Below are 16,778 nucleotides of genomic sequence, written 5' to 3'. Positions count from 1 at the left end.
AGAGAGGATGAACGATACAGGTAAATTTTTCTGTCTTCTCATTTTTTTTTTTTTTTTGGAGGGGGACAGTGGCTCACTCTGTCATCCAGGCTGGAGTACAGTGGGACAATCCTGGCTCACTGCAACCTCTGCCTCCCGGGTTCAAGGAATCCTCCCATCTCAGCTTCCCAGGTAGCAGGGATTACAGGGGTGTGCCACTATGCCTGGCTAATTTTTTTTTCTTTCTTTTTTTTTTTTTGGTAGAGATGGAGTTTCACCATGTTGCCCAGGCTGGTCTCAAATTCCTGAGCTCAAGTGATCTGCCTGCCTTGGTTTCCCAGAGTGCTGTCCTTTCATGTTTGAAGATTATTTTTATTTTACCCTTGTACTGGGGTCATTAATTTTGCTATTTATAGATTTATAAATTAGAAGTCATTTTCCCTCAGAAATTTGAAGAACACTGTCCTATAGCGTCTACTGTTGCTGTTGACTCCAATAGTTAGAACTTTTTTTTGTTTTTTGATAAATAACCAACTTTTTCCCCCTCACTGGAAGATCTTAAAAGCTACTTCAGGCCGGGCGTGGTGGCTCATGCCTGTAATCCCGGCCCTTTGGGAAGCTGAGGCGGGCAAATCACGAGGTCAGGAGATCGAGACCATCCTGGCTAACACAGTGAAACCCTCTCTCTACTAAAAATACAAAAAAATTAGCTGGTGTGGTGGCGGGCGCCTGTAGTCCCAGCTACTAGGGAGGCTGAGGCAGGAGAATGGAACCTGGGAGGTAGAGCTTGCAGTGAGCCAAGATCGTGCCACAGAGCGAGACTCTGTATCACAAAAAGGCTACTTCAGCAAATTCTTGGTTTGGGCTTTGTTTGTTTGTTTGTTTTGTTTTGTTTTTGAGGCGGAGTCTCACTGTCACCCAGCTAGAGTGCAGTGGTGCCATCTTGGCACACTGCAAGCTCCGCCTCCCAGGTTCATGCCATTCTCCTGCCTCAGCCTCCCAAGTAGCTGGGACTACAGGCGCCCGCCACCACGCCCGGCTATTTTTTGTATTTTTAGTAGAGATGGGGTTTCACCATGTTAGCCAGGATGGTCTCGATCTCCTGATGCTGTGATCTGCCTGCCTCAGCCTCCCAAAGTGCTGGGATTACAGGCGTGACCCACCGCACCTGGCCCTCTCTTTCTTTTCTTTAATTTTTCTTGCTGGATATTTGGTGGAGCCTTTCTTTTTATTTTTTTGTTGGAATAGGGTCTCACTCTCACTCCCATTACCTAGCCTGGAGTGCAGTGGTGGGATCTCGGCTCACTGGAGCCTCAACTCCCTGGACTCAGGTGATCCACCTCAGCCTCCTGAGTAGCAGGGACTACAGGTGCGTGCCACCATACCTGGCTAATTTTTTTGTATTTTTAGTAGAGAGAGAGTTTTGCCATGTTGCCTGGGCTGCCTTTTTTTTTTTTTCTTAATTTCCATCTCCCTTTCCTGGTGTGGTAGACTCTTTCAGCATGACTACTCATAGCTTTCATTTTATTGGAAATTTTCCTGTTTTCTTTGATAATTTCCTCTGAGTTCCTTATTTATGGAAGGACTGCTAATAGAATGCTGGACTTCTGGGTTTATAATTTTCTTAACTTTCTTGTTTTATAAAGACAGAGTCTCACTCTGTCACCTAGGCTTGAGTGCAGCAGCCTGATCGTATGTAGCTCACCATAACTGTGAACTCCTAGGCTCAAGCAATCTTACCATGTCAGCTTTCTGAGTAGCTAGGACTACAGACATGCAACACCGCGCTGGGCTAAATTTTAAAAATTTTTTTGTAGGGGTCTTGCTGTCTTGCCCAGGCTGGTCTTCAGCCCCTGGGCTCAAGTGATCCTTCTGCCTTGGCCTCCCAAAGTGTTGGGATTACAGGTGTGACCCACTGCACTTGGCCCTTGTAATTTTTTAAAATTATCTTTTGTCCCTTAATTTTTTCTTTAAGTGATTTTCTCAGCATTATCTTCTAATCCTGCTTTTGAATGTATTTCTGCTGTAGTAGTATTTTTAATTTCTTTTTTTTTTTTTTTTTTTTTTTTGAGACGGAGTCTCGCTCTGTCGCCCGGGCTGGAGTGCTGTGGCCGGATCTCAGCTCACTGCAAGCTCCGCCTCCCGGGTTCACGCCATTCTCCTGCCTCAGCCTCCCGAGTAGCTGGGACTACAGGCGCCGCCACCTCGCCCAGCTAGTTTTTTGTATTTTTAGTAGAGACGGGGTTTCACCGTGTTAGCCAGGATGGTCTCGATCTCCTGACCTCGTGATCCGCCCGTCTCAGCCTCCCAAAGTGCTGGGATTACAGGCTTGAGCCACCGCGCCCGGCCAGTATTTTTAATTTCTAAGACTTTGTTTCTGTCTTCTGATTTTTCCTTTTTTTTTTTTTTTAGCCTCTTGTTCTTGTTTTGTGGATGCATTATTTTCTCTTAGACTCTTGTGTATTCTATTTGCTTTTTTTTTTTGGAGATGGAGTCCCACTGTGTTGCCCAGGCTAGAGTGCAGTGACACGATCTCGGCTCACTGCAACCTCTGCCTCCTGAGTTCAAGTGATTCTCCTGCCTCAGCCTCCTGAGTAGCTGGAATTATAGGCACCTGCCACCACGCCTGGCTAATTTTTGTATTTTTAGTAGAGATGGGGTTTCACCACGTTGGCCAGGCTGGTCTTGAACTCCTGACCTCAGGTGATCCACCCACCTCCGCCTCCCAAAGTGCTGGGATTACAGGCATGAGCCACTGGGCCCTCCCGACTCCTGTCTATTCTTAACAAGGACACATATGACTTCCCCATTGTTAAACCTGATGCCCAGTTTATTGTCCACATCTTTCTAAAGAGAGTAACACAGTTGATCACTCCTTCCTTGAAGTATTTGCTTTACCTGATCTCTGACACCAGTGCTTCTTCCTGGTCTCCTTTACTTGATCTGCCCCATCATCAAGCCCTCTAAATGTGGATTGCCGCAATGCCTAATCTGGGAGATTCTTTTCTTCTCTGTCTCTGCTCTGTCTATGCCGAATGAGGGTTATTTCATCTAGTTCTTTGGTTTTAAATGTCTGGATCTGTATTCTAATGATTATGAAATGTGTGGCAGTATTTTGTCTTCTGATGACTGCAGACCAGCTGCCAACATATCTCCGCTTGGATGTCGAATTAGGTGTCTCAAACTTAATTGTGTAAGATTACATTCTTGATCTTAGCTCAGGCGGGGCAATCACTTGAGCTCAAGAGTTTGAGACCAGCCTGGGCAACATAGTAATAGCTAATCTCTATTAAAAAATGAAAGTAAATTTAAAAATTAAAAACCAAAAAGACATTATTGATCTCCCATCCTCAACTTACTCTTCCCTTAGTCTTTTCTATCTCTGTAAAGGCAAATTTATCCTTCAGAACTTTTAGGTCGAATCTTTTTTTCCCTTTCATCCCCCACATCTACTACGTCATTATATCCAGTTGGTTTTACCTTTGAAATATATCTAGAGGCCAGCCACTCTTTTTTTCCCCCTTTTTCATCCTTAAGTGAAAAACATTGAGTTATGTGACTGACTTCCTGGCTACTATGCTAAGGAGGAAACTCTACCAAAAGATGGAGTTAATCATACTTCTCAGTTCATGGCACATTTTCTTTTCTTTCTTTTTTTCTTTTTAAGAGACAGGGTCTTGCTCTCTTGACCAGGCTGGAGTACAGTGGCATGATCACAGCTCACTGCAGCCTCAATCTCCTGGGATCAGGCGATCCTTCCTCCTCAGCCTCTTGAGTAGCTAGGACTACAGGCAGCATGTACCATCATGCCCGGCTAATTTTTTACTTTTTGAGAGACAGTCTCACTGTGTTGTTCAGGATGGTCTCGAAAACCCTGAGCTCGAGAGGGTCTCTCTCTCCTCAGCTTCCTGAGTAGCTGGGACTACTGGCATGCACCACTGGGTCAGGCTAATTGATTTTTACTTTTTTAGAGGTAGAATCTCGATATATTGCCCAGGCAGTGATTGTTGTCTTACTGTTTTTCAAGAACTTCTCTTAAATTCTTTGTCTAATATGATATCTACTAGTTACATGTGACTAAAATTTAATTACAATTAAATAAAATTTAAAATTTAGTTCCTCATTTATGTAAGCCACATTTTATGTGCTTATTAGCTACACGTGACTAGTAACTACTGTATTGGACAGTACAGATGCAGAATATTTTCGTTATTACAGAAACTGCTTTACACATTACAAATATCTTCTCCCATTAATTTTGTCCAAGGTGATATTTGTTGAATAAAAACTCTTAATTTTGTTAGAATCTACTCTTTATTTGTAGCTGGGATCACAGGTGTGTGCCACCATGCCCGGCTAATTTTTTTGTATTTTTAATAGAAACGGGGTTTCACCATGTTGGTCAGGCTTGTCTCAAACTCCTGACCTCAAGTGATCCGCCTGCCTCAGTCTGCCAAAGTGCTGGGATTACAGGTGTGAGCACCTGGCCTACTGTTTATTTTTTCTTAAGGTTTGTGCTTTTAAAGTTTTATTTAAGAAGTCCTTATCTTTCCTTAAGTCTTAGATATAGTCTCCTGTTTTTTCTATACTTTTGGGTCCTTTATTTACCTGGAGACTACTCTTATATCTGATATTAGAAGGGTATCCAATTTTAATTTTCTCTGTATAATGGGCCACTTTCCCCAGCACCTTCTATTTTTTTCCCCTTTGATTTGTAGTGACTCCAAACTCTTCACCTATATTGTCACTTCCTTCGTGATGCCTTGTCTCTAGCATTATAGCCCCATCACTGGCCTTCCTGCTGCTATCCTGCTGCTCTGTAGTATCTTCTCACTACAGCTAGAATGATTGTGTATAAGAAGTCAGATCAGTCTAGGCACGATGGCTCATGACTGTAATCCCAGCACTTTGGGAGGCTGAGGCAGGCAGATCACTTGAGGCCAGGAGTTCCAGATTATCCTCGCCAACATGGTGAAACCCCATCTCTACTAAAAATACAAAAATTAGCTACTTGGGAGGCTGAAATGGGAGGATCACTTGAACCTGGGAGGCAGAGGTTGTAGTCAGGTGAGATGATGCCACTGCACTCCAGCCTGTGTGACAGAGTGAGACTCTGTCTCAAAGAAAGCAAACAAAAAGAAGTCAGATCATGTCATTTCTTGGCTATATGTTCTGATGTTTTCCCATATTATTTGGGATGAGACCCAAAGTCTTTACCGTAAATGACCTGACCCCTGGCTCCCTCTCTGACCTCTTTTCTATCACTTCAGTCACTGGGCTTAAGATATCACTGGGCGTCCATGCGCGGTGGCTCACAGTCTGTAAATTCCAGCACTGTAATTCCACAGTCTGTAATTCTAGCACTTTGGGAGGCCGAGGCAGGCGGATCATGAGGTGAAGAGATCGAGACCATCCTGGCCAACATGGTGAAACCCCACTATTTTTATTAAAAATATAAAAATTAGCTGGGCATGGTGGCGTATGCCTGTAATCCCAGCTACTTGGGAGGCTGAGGCAGGAGAACTGCTTGAATCTGGACGGCAGAGGTTGCAGTGAGCCGAGATCGCACCATTGCACTCCAGCCTGGTGACAGCAAGACTCTGTCTCAAAAAAAAAAAAAAAAAAAAAAAAAAGCTGGATGTGGTGGTGTGTTCCTGTAGTCCCAGCTGTTTGGGAGACTGAGGTGGGAGGCTCTCTTGAGCCTAGGAGGTCAAGCTGCAAGTGAGCCATGATCATGGCACTGCACTGCAGCCTGGGCAACAGAGACCCTGTTTCAAATAATAATAATAATAATAGTAATAATAAGGTCAGACGTGGTGACTCAAACACCTGTAATCCCAGCTCTTTGGGAGGCTGAGGAGGGTGGATCACCAGGTCAGGAGATCGAGACCATCCTGGCCAACATGATGAAACCCCGTCTCTCTACTAAAAATAAAAAAATTAGCTGGGTGTGGTGGTGTATGCCTGTAGTCCCAGCTACTCGAGAGGCCGAGGCAGGAGAATCGTTTAAACCTGGGAGGTGGAGGTTGCAGTGAGCCGAGAGATCGTACTACTGCACTCCAGCCTGGCAACAGAGCAAGGCTCCGTGTCAAAAAACAATAATAAAAATAAAATCATGGCCAGGCGTGGTGGCTCATGCCTATAATTGCAGCACTCTGGGAGGCTGAGGCGGGTGGATCACTTGAGGTCAGGAGTTTGAGACCAGCCTGGCCAACATGGTGAAACCCTCTCTGTACTAAAAATACAAAAAGTAGCCAGGCATGGTGATGCATGCCTGTAATCCCAGCTACTTGGGAGGCTGAGGCAGGAGAATAGCTTGAACCCGGGAGGTGGAGGTTGCAGTGAGCCGAGATCACGCCATTGCACTCCAGCCTGCATGACAGAGCAAGACTCCATCTAAAAAATAATAAATAAAATCAGGCTGGGCATGGTGGCACATGCGTGTAGTCCCAGCACTTTGGGAGGCTGAGGCGGGCGGATCACCTGAGGTTGAAAGTTTGAGACTAGCCTGACCAACCTGGAGAAACCCTGTCTCTACTAAAAATACAAAATTAGCTGGGAGTGGTGGCCCATGCCTATAATCCCAGCTACTTAGGAGGCTGGGTCAGGAGAATTGCTTAAACCCAGGAGGCGGAGGTTGTGGTGAGCCAGGATCTCACCATTGCACTCCAGTCTGGGCAACAAGAGTGAAACTCTGTCTCAAAAAAAAAAAAAAAAAAAAAAGTCTGCCACTGAGCCTGGGCATGGTGGCTCACGCCTGTAATCCCAGCACTTTGGGAGGCCGAGGTGGGCAGATCATGAGGTCAGGAGTTCAAGACCAGCCTGAAGAACGTGGTAAAATGCTGTCTGTACTCCATCTCCAAAGAAAAACAAAAAAAAAGAATGAGGGTCAGGTGCAGTGGCTTATACCTGTAATCCCGGCACTTTGGGAGACCGAGGCAGGAGGATTGTTTGAGGCCAGGAGTTCGAGACCAACCTGGGCAACACTGCAAGACCCTGTCTCTGCAAAAATAAAAATAAAAAAAAAAAATAGTCATGTGACATGGCACACATGTGTAGTCCCAGATATTCAAGGAGGGTGAGGCAGGAGAATCAGTTGAGCCCAGGAGGTAGAGGTTATAATGAGCTATGATCATGCGACTGCACTCCAGCCTGAGTGACAAAGCAAGAGCCTGTCTCTTCAAAAAAGAGAATTTAAAAAAAAGTGGAACTAGAAAGTTGATGGAAGCAGAATTTTTTTTTTTTTTCCTGAGATGGAGCTCTGTTACCCAGGCTGGCTGGAGTGCAGTGGCATGATCTCGGCTCACTGCAACCTCTGCCTCCCTGGTTCAAGTGATTGTCGTTCCTCGGCCTCCTGAGTAACTGGTATTACAGGTGTCCACTACCACGGCCAGCTAATGTTTTATTTATTTACTTATTTTTGGAGATGGATTCTTGCTCTGTTGCCCAGGCTGGAGTACAGTGGCGTAATCTCAGCTCACTGCAACCTCCGTCTCCTGGGTTTAAGCGATTCTCCTGCCTCAGCCTCCCAAAGTGCTGGGATTACAGATGTGAGCCACTGTGCCCGGCCAGTTTTTGTATTTTTAGTAGAGTCGGTTTCACCATGTTGACCAGGCTGGTCTTGAACTCCTGGCATCAGGTGATCTCGCTTCAGCACCCCCAAAGCGCTGGGATTATAGGCATGAGCTCCTGTTCCCAGCTGGAAGTAGAATTTTTGACAAATGAATTTTAATATAGAAATAGGCCAGATACTGTGGCTCATGCCTGTAATCTTGGCACTTTGGGAGACCAAGGCAGGAGGATTGCTTGAGACCAGGAGTTAAAGGCTACAGTGAGCTATGATCATGCCACTGCACTCCAGCCTAGGCAATAGAGTGATACTCTGTCTCAGTCAATATAAATATAAATATATATTAATAAAAATAAGATATTCAGGCACAAAATACTACTTTTTTTTTTTGTGCAGATTGAATCTTTTTTTTTTGTCTTTTTTTTTTTTTTTCCTTTTTGTGGAGAACGGGGTCTCGCTGTATTACCCCGGCAGGTCTCGAACTCCTGGGCTCAGGCTATCCTCCTGCCTCTGCCTCCCTGAGAGCTGGGATTACAGGCGTGAGCCACCGCGCCCGGCCTGCAGATTGAATCTTACTTTGTTGCGCAGGCTGGTCTCAAACTCCTGGCTCCAAGCAGTCCTTCTGCTGCAACCTCCCAAAGTGCTAGGATTATAGGCAGGAGCCACTGTGCTATGCCAAAATAATCTATTTTATATGATTTCATTTATATGAAATTCTAAAAAGTGCAAACTGTGGTGGCAGAAAGCGGATCAGTGGTTGGCTGGGAATAGTGGGAAAGATTGAAAGGAGTTACAAAGGAATGCTGTAGGTGATGGAAATATTCCGTGTCTTGATTGCTTAGGTGGTTACACAGGTATATACATTTGCCATCGAACTGTGTGCTTTAACATGGATATAATTTTAAAAAAGTTGTACCTCATTAAATTTGGGTTAAAATATGCTAACCAAGGGTGGGCGCAGTGGCTCACACCTGTAATCCTAGCACTTTGGGAGGCTGAGGTGGGTGGATTGCCTGAGCTCAGGAGTTCAAGACCAGCCCAGGCAACATGGTGAGGAAACCCCATGTCTACTAAAATACAATTAGCTGGGCATGGTGGCATGTGCCTGTAGTCCCAGCTACTCGGGTGGCTGAGGCAGGAGAATCGCTTGAACCCGAGAGGAAGAGGTTGCAGTAAGCCAAGATTGTGCCACTGCACTCCAGCCCGGGCGACAGAAAATGTGTCAACTCTTGGGCAAATATGTGCTGATTTCATGGCATACAAAGCAAATTGACTTCTGGTATAAATCTTTTGCAGCTATAAGAACTTCGTGTATGTATGTATGTATTACAAAAAAATCCTTTGACACTTAAATGTAGGGGGAAAAAACACCTCTACTTGAGTATTTGGGTTAGTTAAGGCTTTATTGAACTTTCTTGGGTATGTTTTTTTCTTACTCTTCAGTGGCCCGAACCTGTAACTTGATCTTGATTGTTCTGGATGTCCTGAAACCTTTGGGACATAAGAAGATAATTGAAAATGAGCTGGAAGGCTTTGGCATTCGCTTGAACAGCAAACCCCCCAACATTGGCTTTAAGAAGAAAGACAAGGGAGGCATTAATCTCACAGCCACTGTAAGTGGGGAAGACGACATGGGGCAGGCTGCTGCAGGAATAGGAGTGGGGAGTGGATTGGGGTGCATGGACATTGACATTGGAAAATTTCCTGGCTTTTCCCTGCACTAATTGAGATAACACAGTGACTTCATAATGACGGACAAGAAAGAATTCAAGATTAGGATAGGAGCCAGTCTCAGACTTACCTTTGCTGCTTATTTCCTCTTTTGGATTATCTATTGGGGATGATATGGGAGTGTGGACCAATATTATGCTTGCATAAAGTACATGGCCACCAATGTCTTCTGTTTTCATTCATTTAACACAAATTTATAGAGTGCCTACCATGGGCCAAGCATTATTTTAGGCTCTGAGCAGGAATGGAAGAGGGAATAGTGAAACCCCCTGCTTTTATTTTCTAGTTGGATAGAATAGCAAACAATATTAATGAGTAAAATATAATGTATTAGTCAATGATAAATGTGAGAACACAAAGTAGGGAAAGGAGATAGAGTGTTGGTGTGAGGGTTGCAGTTTTAAGAACGTTGGTCAGGGGCCGGGCGCAGTGGCTCAAGCCTGTAATCCCAGCACTTTGGGAGGCCGAGACGGGTGGATCACGAGGTCAGGAGATCCTGGCTAACACGGTGAAACCCCGTCTCTACTAAAAAAATACAAAAAACTAGCCGCGCGAAGTGGCGGGCGCCTGTAGTCCCAACTACTCGGGAGGCTGAGGCAGGAGAATGGCGTAAACCCGGGAGGCGGAGCTTGCAGTGAGCTGAGATCCAGCCACGGCACTCCAGCCCGGGCGACAGAGCAAGACTCCATCTCAAAAAAAAAAAAAATTAAAAAAAGAACGTTGGGCCGGGCGCGGTGGCTCAAGCCTGTAATCCCAGCACTTTGGGAAGCCGAGACGGGCGGATCACGAGGTCAGGAGATCAAGACCATCCCGGCTAACACGGTGAAACCCCGTCTCTACTAAAAATACAAAAAACTAGCCGGACGAGGTGGCGGGCGCCTGTAGTCCCAGCTACTCGGGAGGCTGAGGCAGGAGAATGGCATAAACCCGGGAGGCAGAGCTTGCAGTGAGCTGAGATCCGGCCACTGCACTCCAGCTCGGGCGACAGAGCAAGACTCCGTCTCAAAAAAAAAAAAAAAAAAAAAAAGAACGTTGGTCAGGTCAGGGAAGTCTTCACTGAGGTGACATGAAGGTGTGAATCAAGTGGATATCTTGAAGAAGAGCATTTGCTTCATGCAGAGGAAACGTCCAAGTGGAAAGGTGCTGAGGCAGGACATGTCTTCCCATGTTTGAGGAACAGCAGAATGGGCAAGTAAGAGAGTAGTAAGAGATGAAGTCATAACATAGGGACATACGTGCTTTTACTTTACAGGAGATGGGTAACTGTTGGTTGAGTTCTGACCCACAAACATGATTTGACTTAGGTTTTAGTGGAATAATTCTGACTCTTATGTTGAGAGTAGATTGCAGTAGGTTAGGAGCAGAAACAGAAATAATTTAAGAGGTTATTGCAATAACCAAGAAGTGATAGCTTCCTGGACCAGGGTTGTGACAGTGAAGGAGTTGAAAAGTGGTTGTGGAAAGATTTTGAAATAGCTGATAGTAATTACATCTGGATTGGGTATGCATTTTGAAAGAAAGAGTCAGAGATACCTGTTTTGTTTTTTGTTTGTTTATTTATTTACTTATTTAGAGATGGAGTCTCACTCTGTCTTGCTCTGTCGCCCAGGCTGGAGTGCAGTGGCACGATCTTGGAGCACTGCGACCTCTGCCGACCAAGTTCAAGCGATTCTTCTGCCTCAGCCTCCTGAGTAGGTGGGATTACAGGTGCCTGCCATTGTGCCCGGCCAATTCTTGTATTTTTAGTAGAGACGGGGTTTTACCATGTTGGCCAGCCTGGTCGATCTCATTCTGTCGCTTAGGCTGGAGTACAGTGGTACAATCACTGTTAGCTCAAACTCCTGGGCTCAAGTGACCCTCCTGCCTCAGCCTTCTAAGTAGCTAGGGCTATAGTCACATGCCTCCAGGCTTGGCTAATTTTTTTTGGGGGGGTAGAAACGGAGATTTGCCGTGTTGCCCAGGTTGGTCTTGAACTTTTGGCCTCAAACTATCCTTCTGCTTTGGTCCCCAAAGTGTTGGGATTACAGGTGTGAGCCACCATACCTGGCCACTTTTTTTTTTTTGTCCTGAGCTAAAAAAAAAATGAACTCTTATTACTAAAATGGTAGGACTTTTGGTAGAATAGGTTTGGAGGGAAGGAGAAGATCAGGATGTTAAGTTTTAGATGCCAGTTAGACATCTAGGTGTTTCTATCAAGAAGGCATGTGGGGTAAGTTGGCACAGTGGCTCATGACTGTACATCTATAATCCCAGCACTTTGGGAGGTTGAGGCAGGAGGATCACTTGAGCCCAGGAGTTCAAAACCAGCTTGGACAACAAAGTGAGACCCCATCTCTACTTAAAAAAAAAAAAAAAAAAAAGGGCATGAGGAATTATCTAGGCTGCATGAGGAATCATCTAGGCTGGATATATAAATTTCGTGATTATCAACTTTAATGTCATGGGCCTGAGATCACCAAGGATGTGAGTATAGATAGAAAAGAATTAGGCCGGGTGCGGTGGCTCAAGCCTGTAATCCCAGCACTTTGGGAGGCCGAGACGGGTGGATCACCAGGTCAGGAGATCGAGACCATCCTGGCCTACACGGTGAAACCCCGTCTCTACTGAAAAATACAAAAACTAGCCGGGCGAGATGGCGGGCGCCTGTAGTCCCAGCTACTCGGGAGGCTGAGGCAGGAGAATGGCGTAAACCCGGGAGGCAGAGCTTGCAGTGAGCTGAGATCCGGCCACTGCACTCCAGCCTGGGTGACAGAGCGAGACTCCATCTCAAAAAAGAAAAGAGAATCGGCCAGACACAGTGGCTGATGCCGAGGCCGAAGTGGGCAGATTACCTGAGGTCAGGAGTTGGAGACCAGCCTGGCCAACATGGCAAAACCCTGTCTCTACTAAAAATACAAAAATTAGTCAGGCATGGTGGCACGCGCCTGTAATCCTAGCTATTTGGGAGACTGAGGCAGGAGAATCACTTGAACCCAGGAGGTGGAGGTTGCAATGAGCTGAGATTGCGCCATTGCACTCCAGCCTGGGCACCAAGAGCGAAACTCCGTCTTAAAAAAAAAAAAAAGAAAAGAGACTCAAAGAGATAAGACTTCTTAGACAAAGAGAGAGAAGGAAAACTGAAAGAGTTTGAAATACTGGAAGCCAAGTAAAGTGTTTCAGATAGGAGTGACCAGTTCTGTCAAATGCTGCTTCTCTGTCAGAATTGAGGACTGAGAGTTTCCTACTAAATTTAACACTCCAGATGATTTGACTGGCATAGGTTTAAGCTGTCCTGCCCAAAACATCTTTCCCATTATCCTGTCTTAATGTTTGAATTTGAACATTTAAGATTATTTCTGTGTTAGTTTGCCAGGGCTGCCATAATATGGTACCACAGATGGGGTGGCTTAAATAACAGAAATTTATTTTTCATAATTCTAGAGGCTGGAAGTCTGAGATCAAGGTGATGGCAGGGTTGATTTCTTCTGAGGCTTCTGTCCTTGGCTTACAGATATGACTTCATCTGGTGTTTGCTCTGTGTGTCTGTGTCCTAATCTCCTTTTCTCATTAGGACCACCAGTATTGGATTAGGGCCCCACCCTAATGACCTTATTTTAATTTGATTACCGCTCTAAAGACTCTATCTGCAAATACAGTCACATTCTGAGATACTGAGATTAGGACTTCAACATATGAATTATTTGGTGGGGGAAGGAGGAACACAGTTCAGCGTGTAACACCTTCCTTGGAGTTTGAACATTTATTTCCTGCTAAAAGTCAGTGACACTCATCCTGGATGTCTTTAGTAATGAGTTTGCATTTTAGCTAGAATTTTCCAGGTACATGGATATTGGTACACTTGGCAAGTATTTTTTTTTTTTTTTAAATTTTGTGCTGACTAGTCATCTGCTATTCCCTTTCAGTGCCCCCAGAGTGAGCTGGATGCTGAAACTGTGAAGAGCATTCTGGCTGAATACAAGATTCATAATGCCGATGTGACTCTACGTAGTGATGCTACAGCTGATGACCTCATTGATGTGGTGGAAGGAAACAGGTAGTGACTGAGTGTGCAGTCTGTGCCTGACTGGATTGGAAGCCTTGTGATGGAAACAGTATTGGATCTTGAATTTGGCAGAAGTTTATTTTAATTCCAGTTGTCCTACTATCTTTTTTTTTTTTTTTTTTTTGAGATGGAGTCTCGCTCTGTTGCCTAGGCTGGAGTGCATGCAGCAGCATGATCTCAGCTTACTGCAACCTCCACCTCCCAGGTTCAAGAGATTCTCCTGCCTCAGCCTCCCGAGTAGCTGGGATTACAGGTGTGCACCACCATGCCCAGCTAATTTTTGTATTTTTAGTAGAGATGGGGTTTCATCATGTTGGCCAGGCCGGTCTTGAACTCCTGACCTCAAGTGATCCACCTGCCTCGGCCTCCCAAAATGTTGGGATTATAGGCGTGAGCCACTGTGTTCAGCCTGTGCTACTATCTTAAATGATAGTGGGCTTTGGTTTCTTTTTTTTTTTTTTTGAGGTGGAGTTGCGCTCTTGTTACCCAGGCTGGAGTGCAGTGACTCAATCTCAGCTCACTGCAACCTCTGCTTCCCAGATTCAAGCGATTCTCCTCCCTTAGCCTTCCTGAGTAGCTGGGATTATAGGCATGTGCCACATGCCTGACTAATTTTGTGTTTTTAGTAGAGATGGGGTTTCTCCATGTTGGTCAGGCTGGTATCGAACTCCCAACCTCAGGTGATCCACCCCACCTTGGTCTCCCAAAGTGCTGGAATTACAGGTGTGAGCCACCGTGCCCGGCCTCTTTTTTTTTTTGAGATGGAGTCTCACTCTGTCACCCAGGCTGGAGTGCAATGGTGTGATCTCAGCTCACTGTAACCTCCGCCTCCCAGGTTCAAGCGATTCTCCTTCCTCAGCCTCCCGAGTAGTGGGGATTACAGGTGTGCACCACCATGCACAGCTAATTTTGTGTAGTAGAGATGGGGTTTCATTATGTTGGCCAGACCGGTCTTGAACTCCTGACCTCAAGTGATCCGCCTGCCTTGGCCTGCCAAAATGTTAGGATTACAGACATGAGCCACTGCGTCCAGGCTGTGCTACTATCTTTTTTTTTTTTTTTTAAGACAGAGTCTCGCTGTCACCCAGGCTGGAGTGCAGTGGCCGGATCTCAGCTCACTGCAAGCTCTGCCTCCCGGGTTTATGCCATTCTCCTGCCTCAGCCTCCCGAGTAGCTGGGACTACAGGCACCCGCCACGTTGCCCGGCTAGTTTTTTGTATTTTTTAGTAGAGATGGGGTTTCACCGTGTTAGCCAGGATAGTCTCGATCTCCTGACCTCGTGATCTGCCCGTCTCGGCCTCCCAAAGTGCTGGGATTACAGGTTTGAGCCACTGCGCCTGGCCTGTGCTACTATTACTATCTTAAATGATAGTGGACTTTTTTTTTTTTTTTGTGAGACAAGAGTCTCACTGTCATCCAGGCTGGAGTATAGTGGCGCAATCTTGGCTCACTGCAACCTCCACCTCCTGGGTTCAAGCGATTCTTTTGCCTCAGCCTCCTAAGTAGCTGGGATTACAGGCGCCTGCCACCACGTCTGGCTAATTTTTTGTATTTTCAGTAGAGATGGGGTTTCACCATGTTGGCCAGGCTGGTCTTGAACTCCTGACCTCAGGTGATCTACCTGACCTCAGGTGATCTACCTGCCTCAGCTTCCCAAAGTGCTGGGATTACAGGTATGAGCCGCTGTGCCTGGCCTCTGCCCTGTTTTTTTTTTTTTTTTTTTTTTGGGGGGTCTTGCTGTGTCGCCCAGGCTGGAGTGCAGTGGCACGATCTTGGCTCACTGCGACCTCTGCCGCCAGGGTTCAAGCACTTCCCCTGCCTCATCCTCCCAAGTAGCTGGGACTACAGGCGTCCGCCACCACACCCGGCTAATTTTTGTATTTTTAGTAGAGACAGGGTTTCTCCATGTTAGCCAGGTTGGTCTCAAACCTCAGGCAGTCTGCCTGCCTCTGCCTCCCAAAGTGCTGGAATTACAGGCCTGAGTCACCATGCCTGCTGGCTTTGGTTTCTTTAGCTCTAAACTGAGGGATTCATTTTGATTTCTGACATCTTTCCTTGCTTTTAAATTTAATTGTGATGGTCATATTCCCCATTTCAGTTTTTTTCTTTTACAGCCTCCTATGAAATTCTCCATTTCAGTTACTTGCTTTAAACTAAGCTGCCCCCTAATCTTTGTCATGTGATAGTTGAAGAGAGTAGTAGGTCAGTCTGCTCTTTCAGAATTAATCCACCTGAGAAGTCCTATAGGCTGTGTCCTACAGAAGTCTGAGTGGGCCAGGCTGTGTCTGTTTTCTCCATCTTAAGAGCATGTAGCTGAATATCTATTTCATGATACATTACTTTTTTTTTTTTTTTTTGAGACAGGGTCACGCTCTTGTCGCCCAGGCTGGAGTGCAGTGGTGTGATCACGGCTCACCACAGCCTTGAACTCCCGGGCTCAATCCATCCTCCCACCTCAAACTCCTGAGTAGCTGGGACTATGGGCGTGTGCCACCAAGCCCAGCTAATTTTTGTATTTTTTATAGAGATATTGTTTCATCACGTTGCCGCGACTGGTCTTGAACTGCTGGGCTCAAGCAATCTGCCTACCTTGGCCTCCCAGCGTGTTGGGATTATAGGCGTAAGACACTATGCCCAGCCCATTAATATTACTGAGACTTTAATAAGTTAAGTCACTGTTAAAATTACTTGTAGCATTTGCATATAATATTTTTAGTTCTCCTAGTCATTTGTTCCTATATGTTGGATGAGTGTATTTACTCCTCATTTGAAAACAAACAGAAGCCAGTGTTTTCAGTTAGGTATTTTACAAGTGAGGCAGTTAAACCGTGAGAAGTTGTGGCTTGCCTAATCATTAGTAATCTTAGCTGTCATATTCATTGGACACTAGGAATATGACATTGGTAGATGCGATATCATTTTTACCAATAAATACTATTTATTGTACCAATAAATAAAACATTTTTTAGTCTTTAAATATAAATTATGTTTTAAAACAGCCATGTAGGAAACTGACTCAGAGGTTAAGTGACTTTCCTAGGGACACATAACATCCCCTCTTCATATCCACAGAGGATTACTTCCAGGACCCCTTGCAGACAATGAAACCTGCAGATGCTCAAGGCCCTTATATAACATGGTATAGTACAGCTGACCCTCCGTGTCTGTGGGTTTTGATCTGCAGTTGGTTAAATTCAAGGATGCAAAACCTGCATATATGGAGGGCCAGCTGGGATTAGAATCAGTCTGAGCACTTCAAAGCTTGTGTTCTTTCCACTGCAGTATGCTTTCCCAGCAGTTAGCTTTATGTCTGGTACTAGGGCCTGACTTTTGTTACTTTTCAACCCATAGTTCACTTTTTCTTTTTTCTTTTTCTGGCTGATCTGCTACTTATGATCCCTCTTGAGAGTGCCAGTTGGGTCTGGGTGAGGGTGTGCTGTTCAGCAGTCTGACAGT

General features: G+C 45.4%; 1 protein-coding gene across 2 annotated transcripts in view; it reads left to right on the top strand.

Annotated features, from left to right (window-relative positions):
- DRG1 (developmentally regulated GTP binding protein 1) overlaps positions 1 to 16,778 on the top strand; it is a 37,713-nt gene that overhangs the window by 13,465 nt on the left and 7,470 nt on the right. For both annotated transcript variants that reach the window (XM_023185437.2, XM_023185438.3), the window contains exons 5-6: positions 8,993 to 9,162; positions 13,183 to 13,313. In XM_023185437.2, the coding sequence (XP_023041205.1) occupies positions 8,993 to 9,162; positions 13,183 to 13,313 (301 nt within the window). The remainder of the gene's footprint in view (positions 1 to 8,992; positions 9,163 to 13,182; positions 13,314 to 16,778) is intronic.

This window comes from Piliocolobus tephrosceles, chromosome 19 (genome assembly GCF_002776525.5).
Source record: "Piliocolobus tephrosceles isolate RC106 chromosome 19, ASM277652v3, whole genome shotgun sequence".
Classification (NCBI taxonomy): Eukaryota; Metazoa; Chordata; class Mammalia; order Primates; family Cercopithecidae; genus Piliocolobus; species Piliocolobus tephrosceles.
Note: the sequence above shows the minus strand (reverse complement) of the source record. Positions and strands in the feature narration are given on the sequence as shown.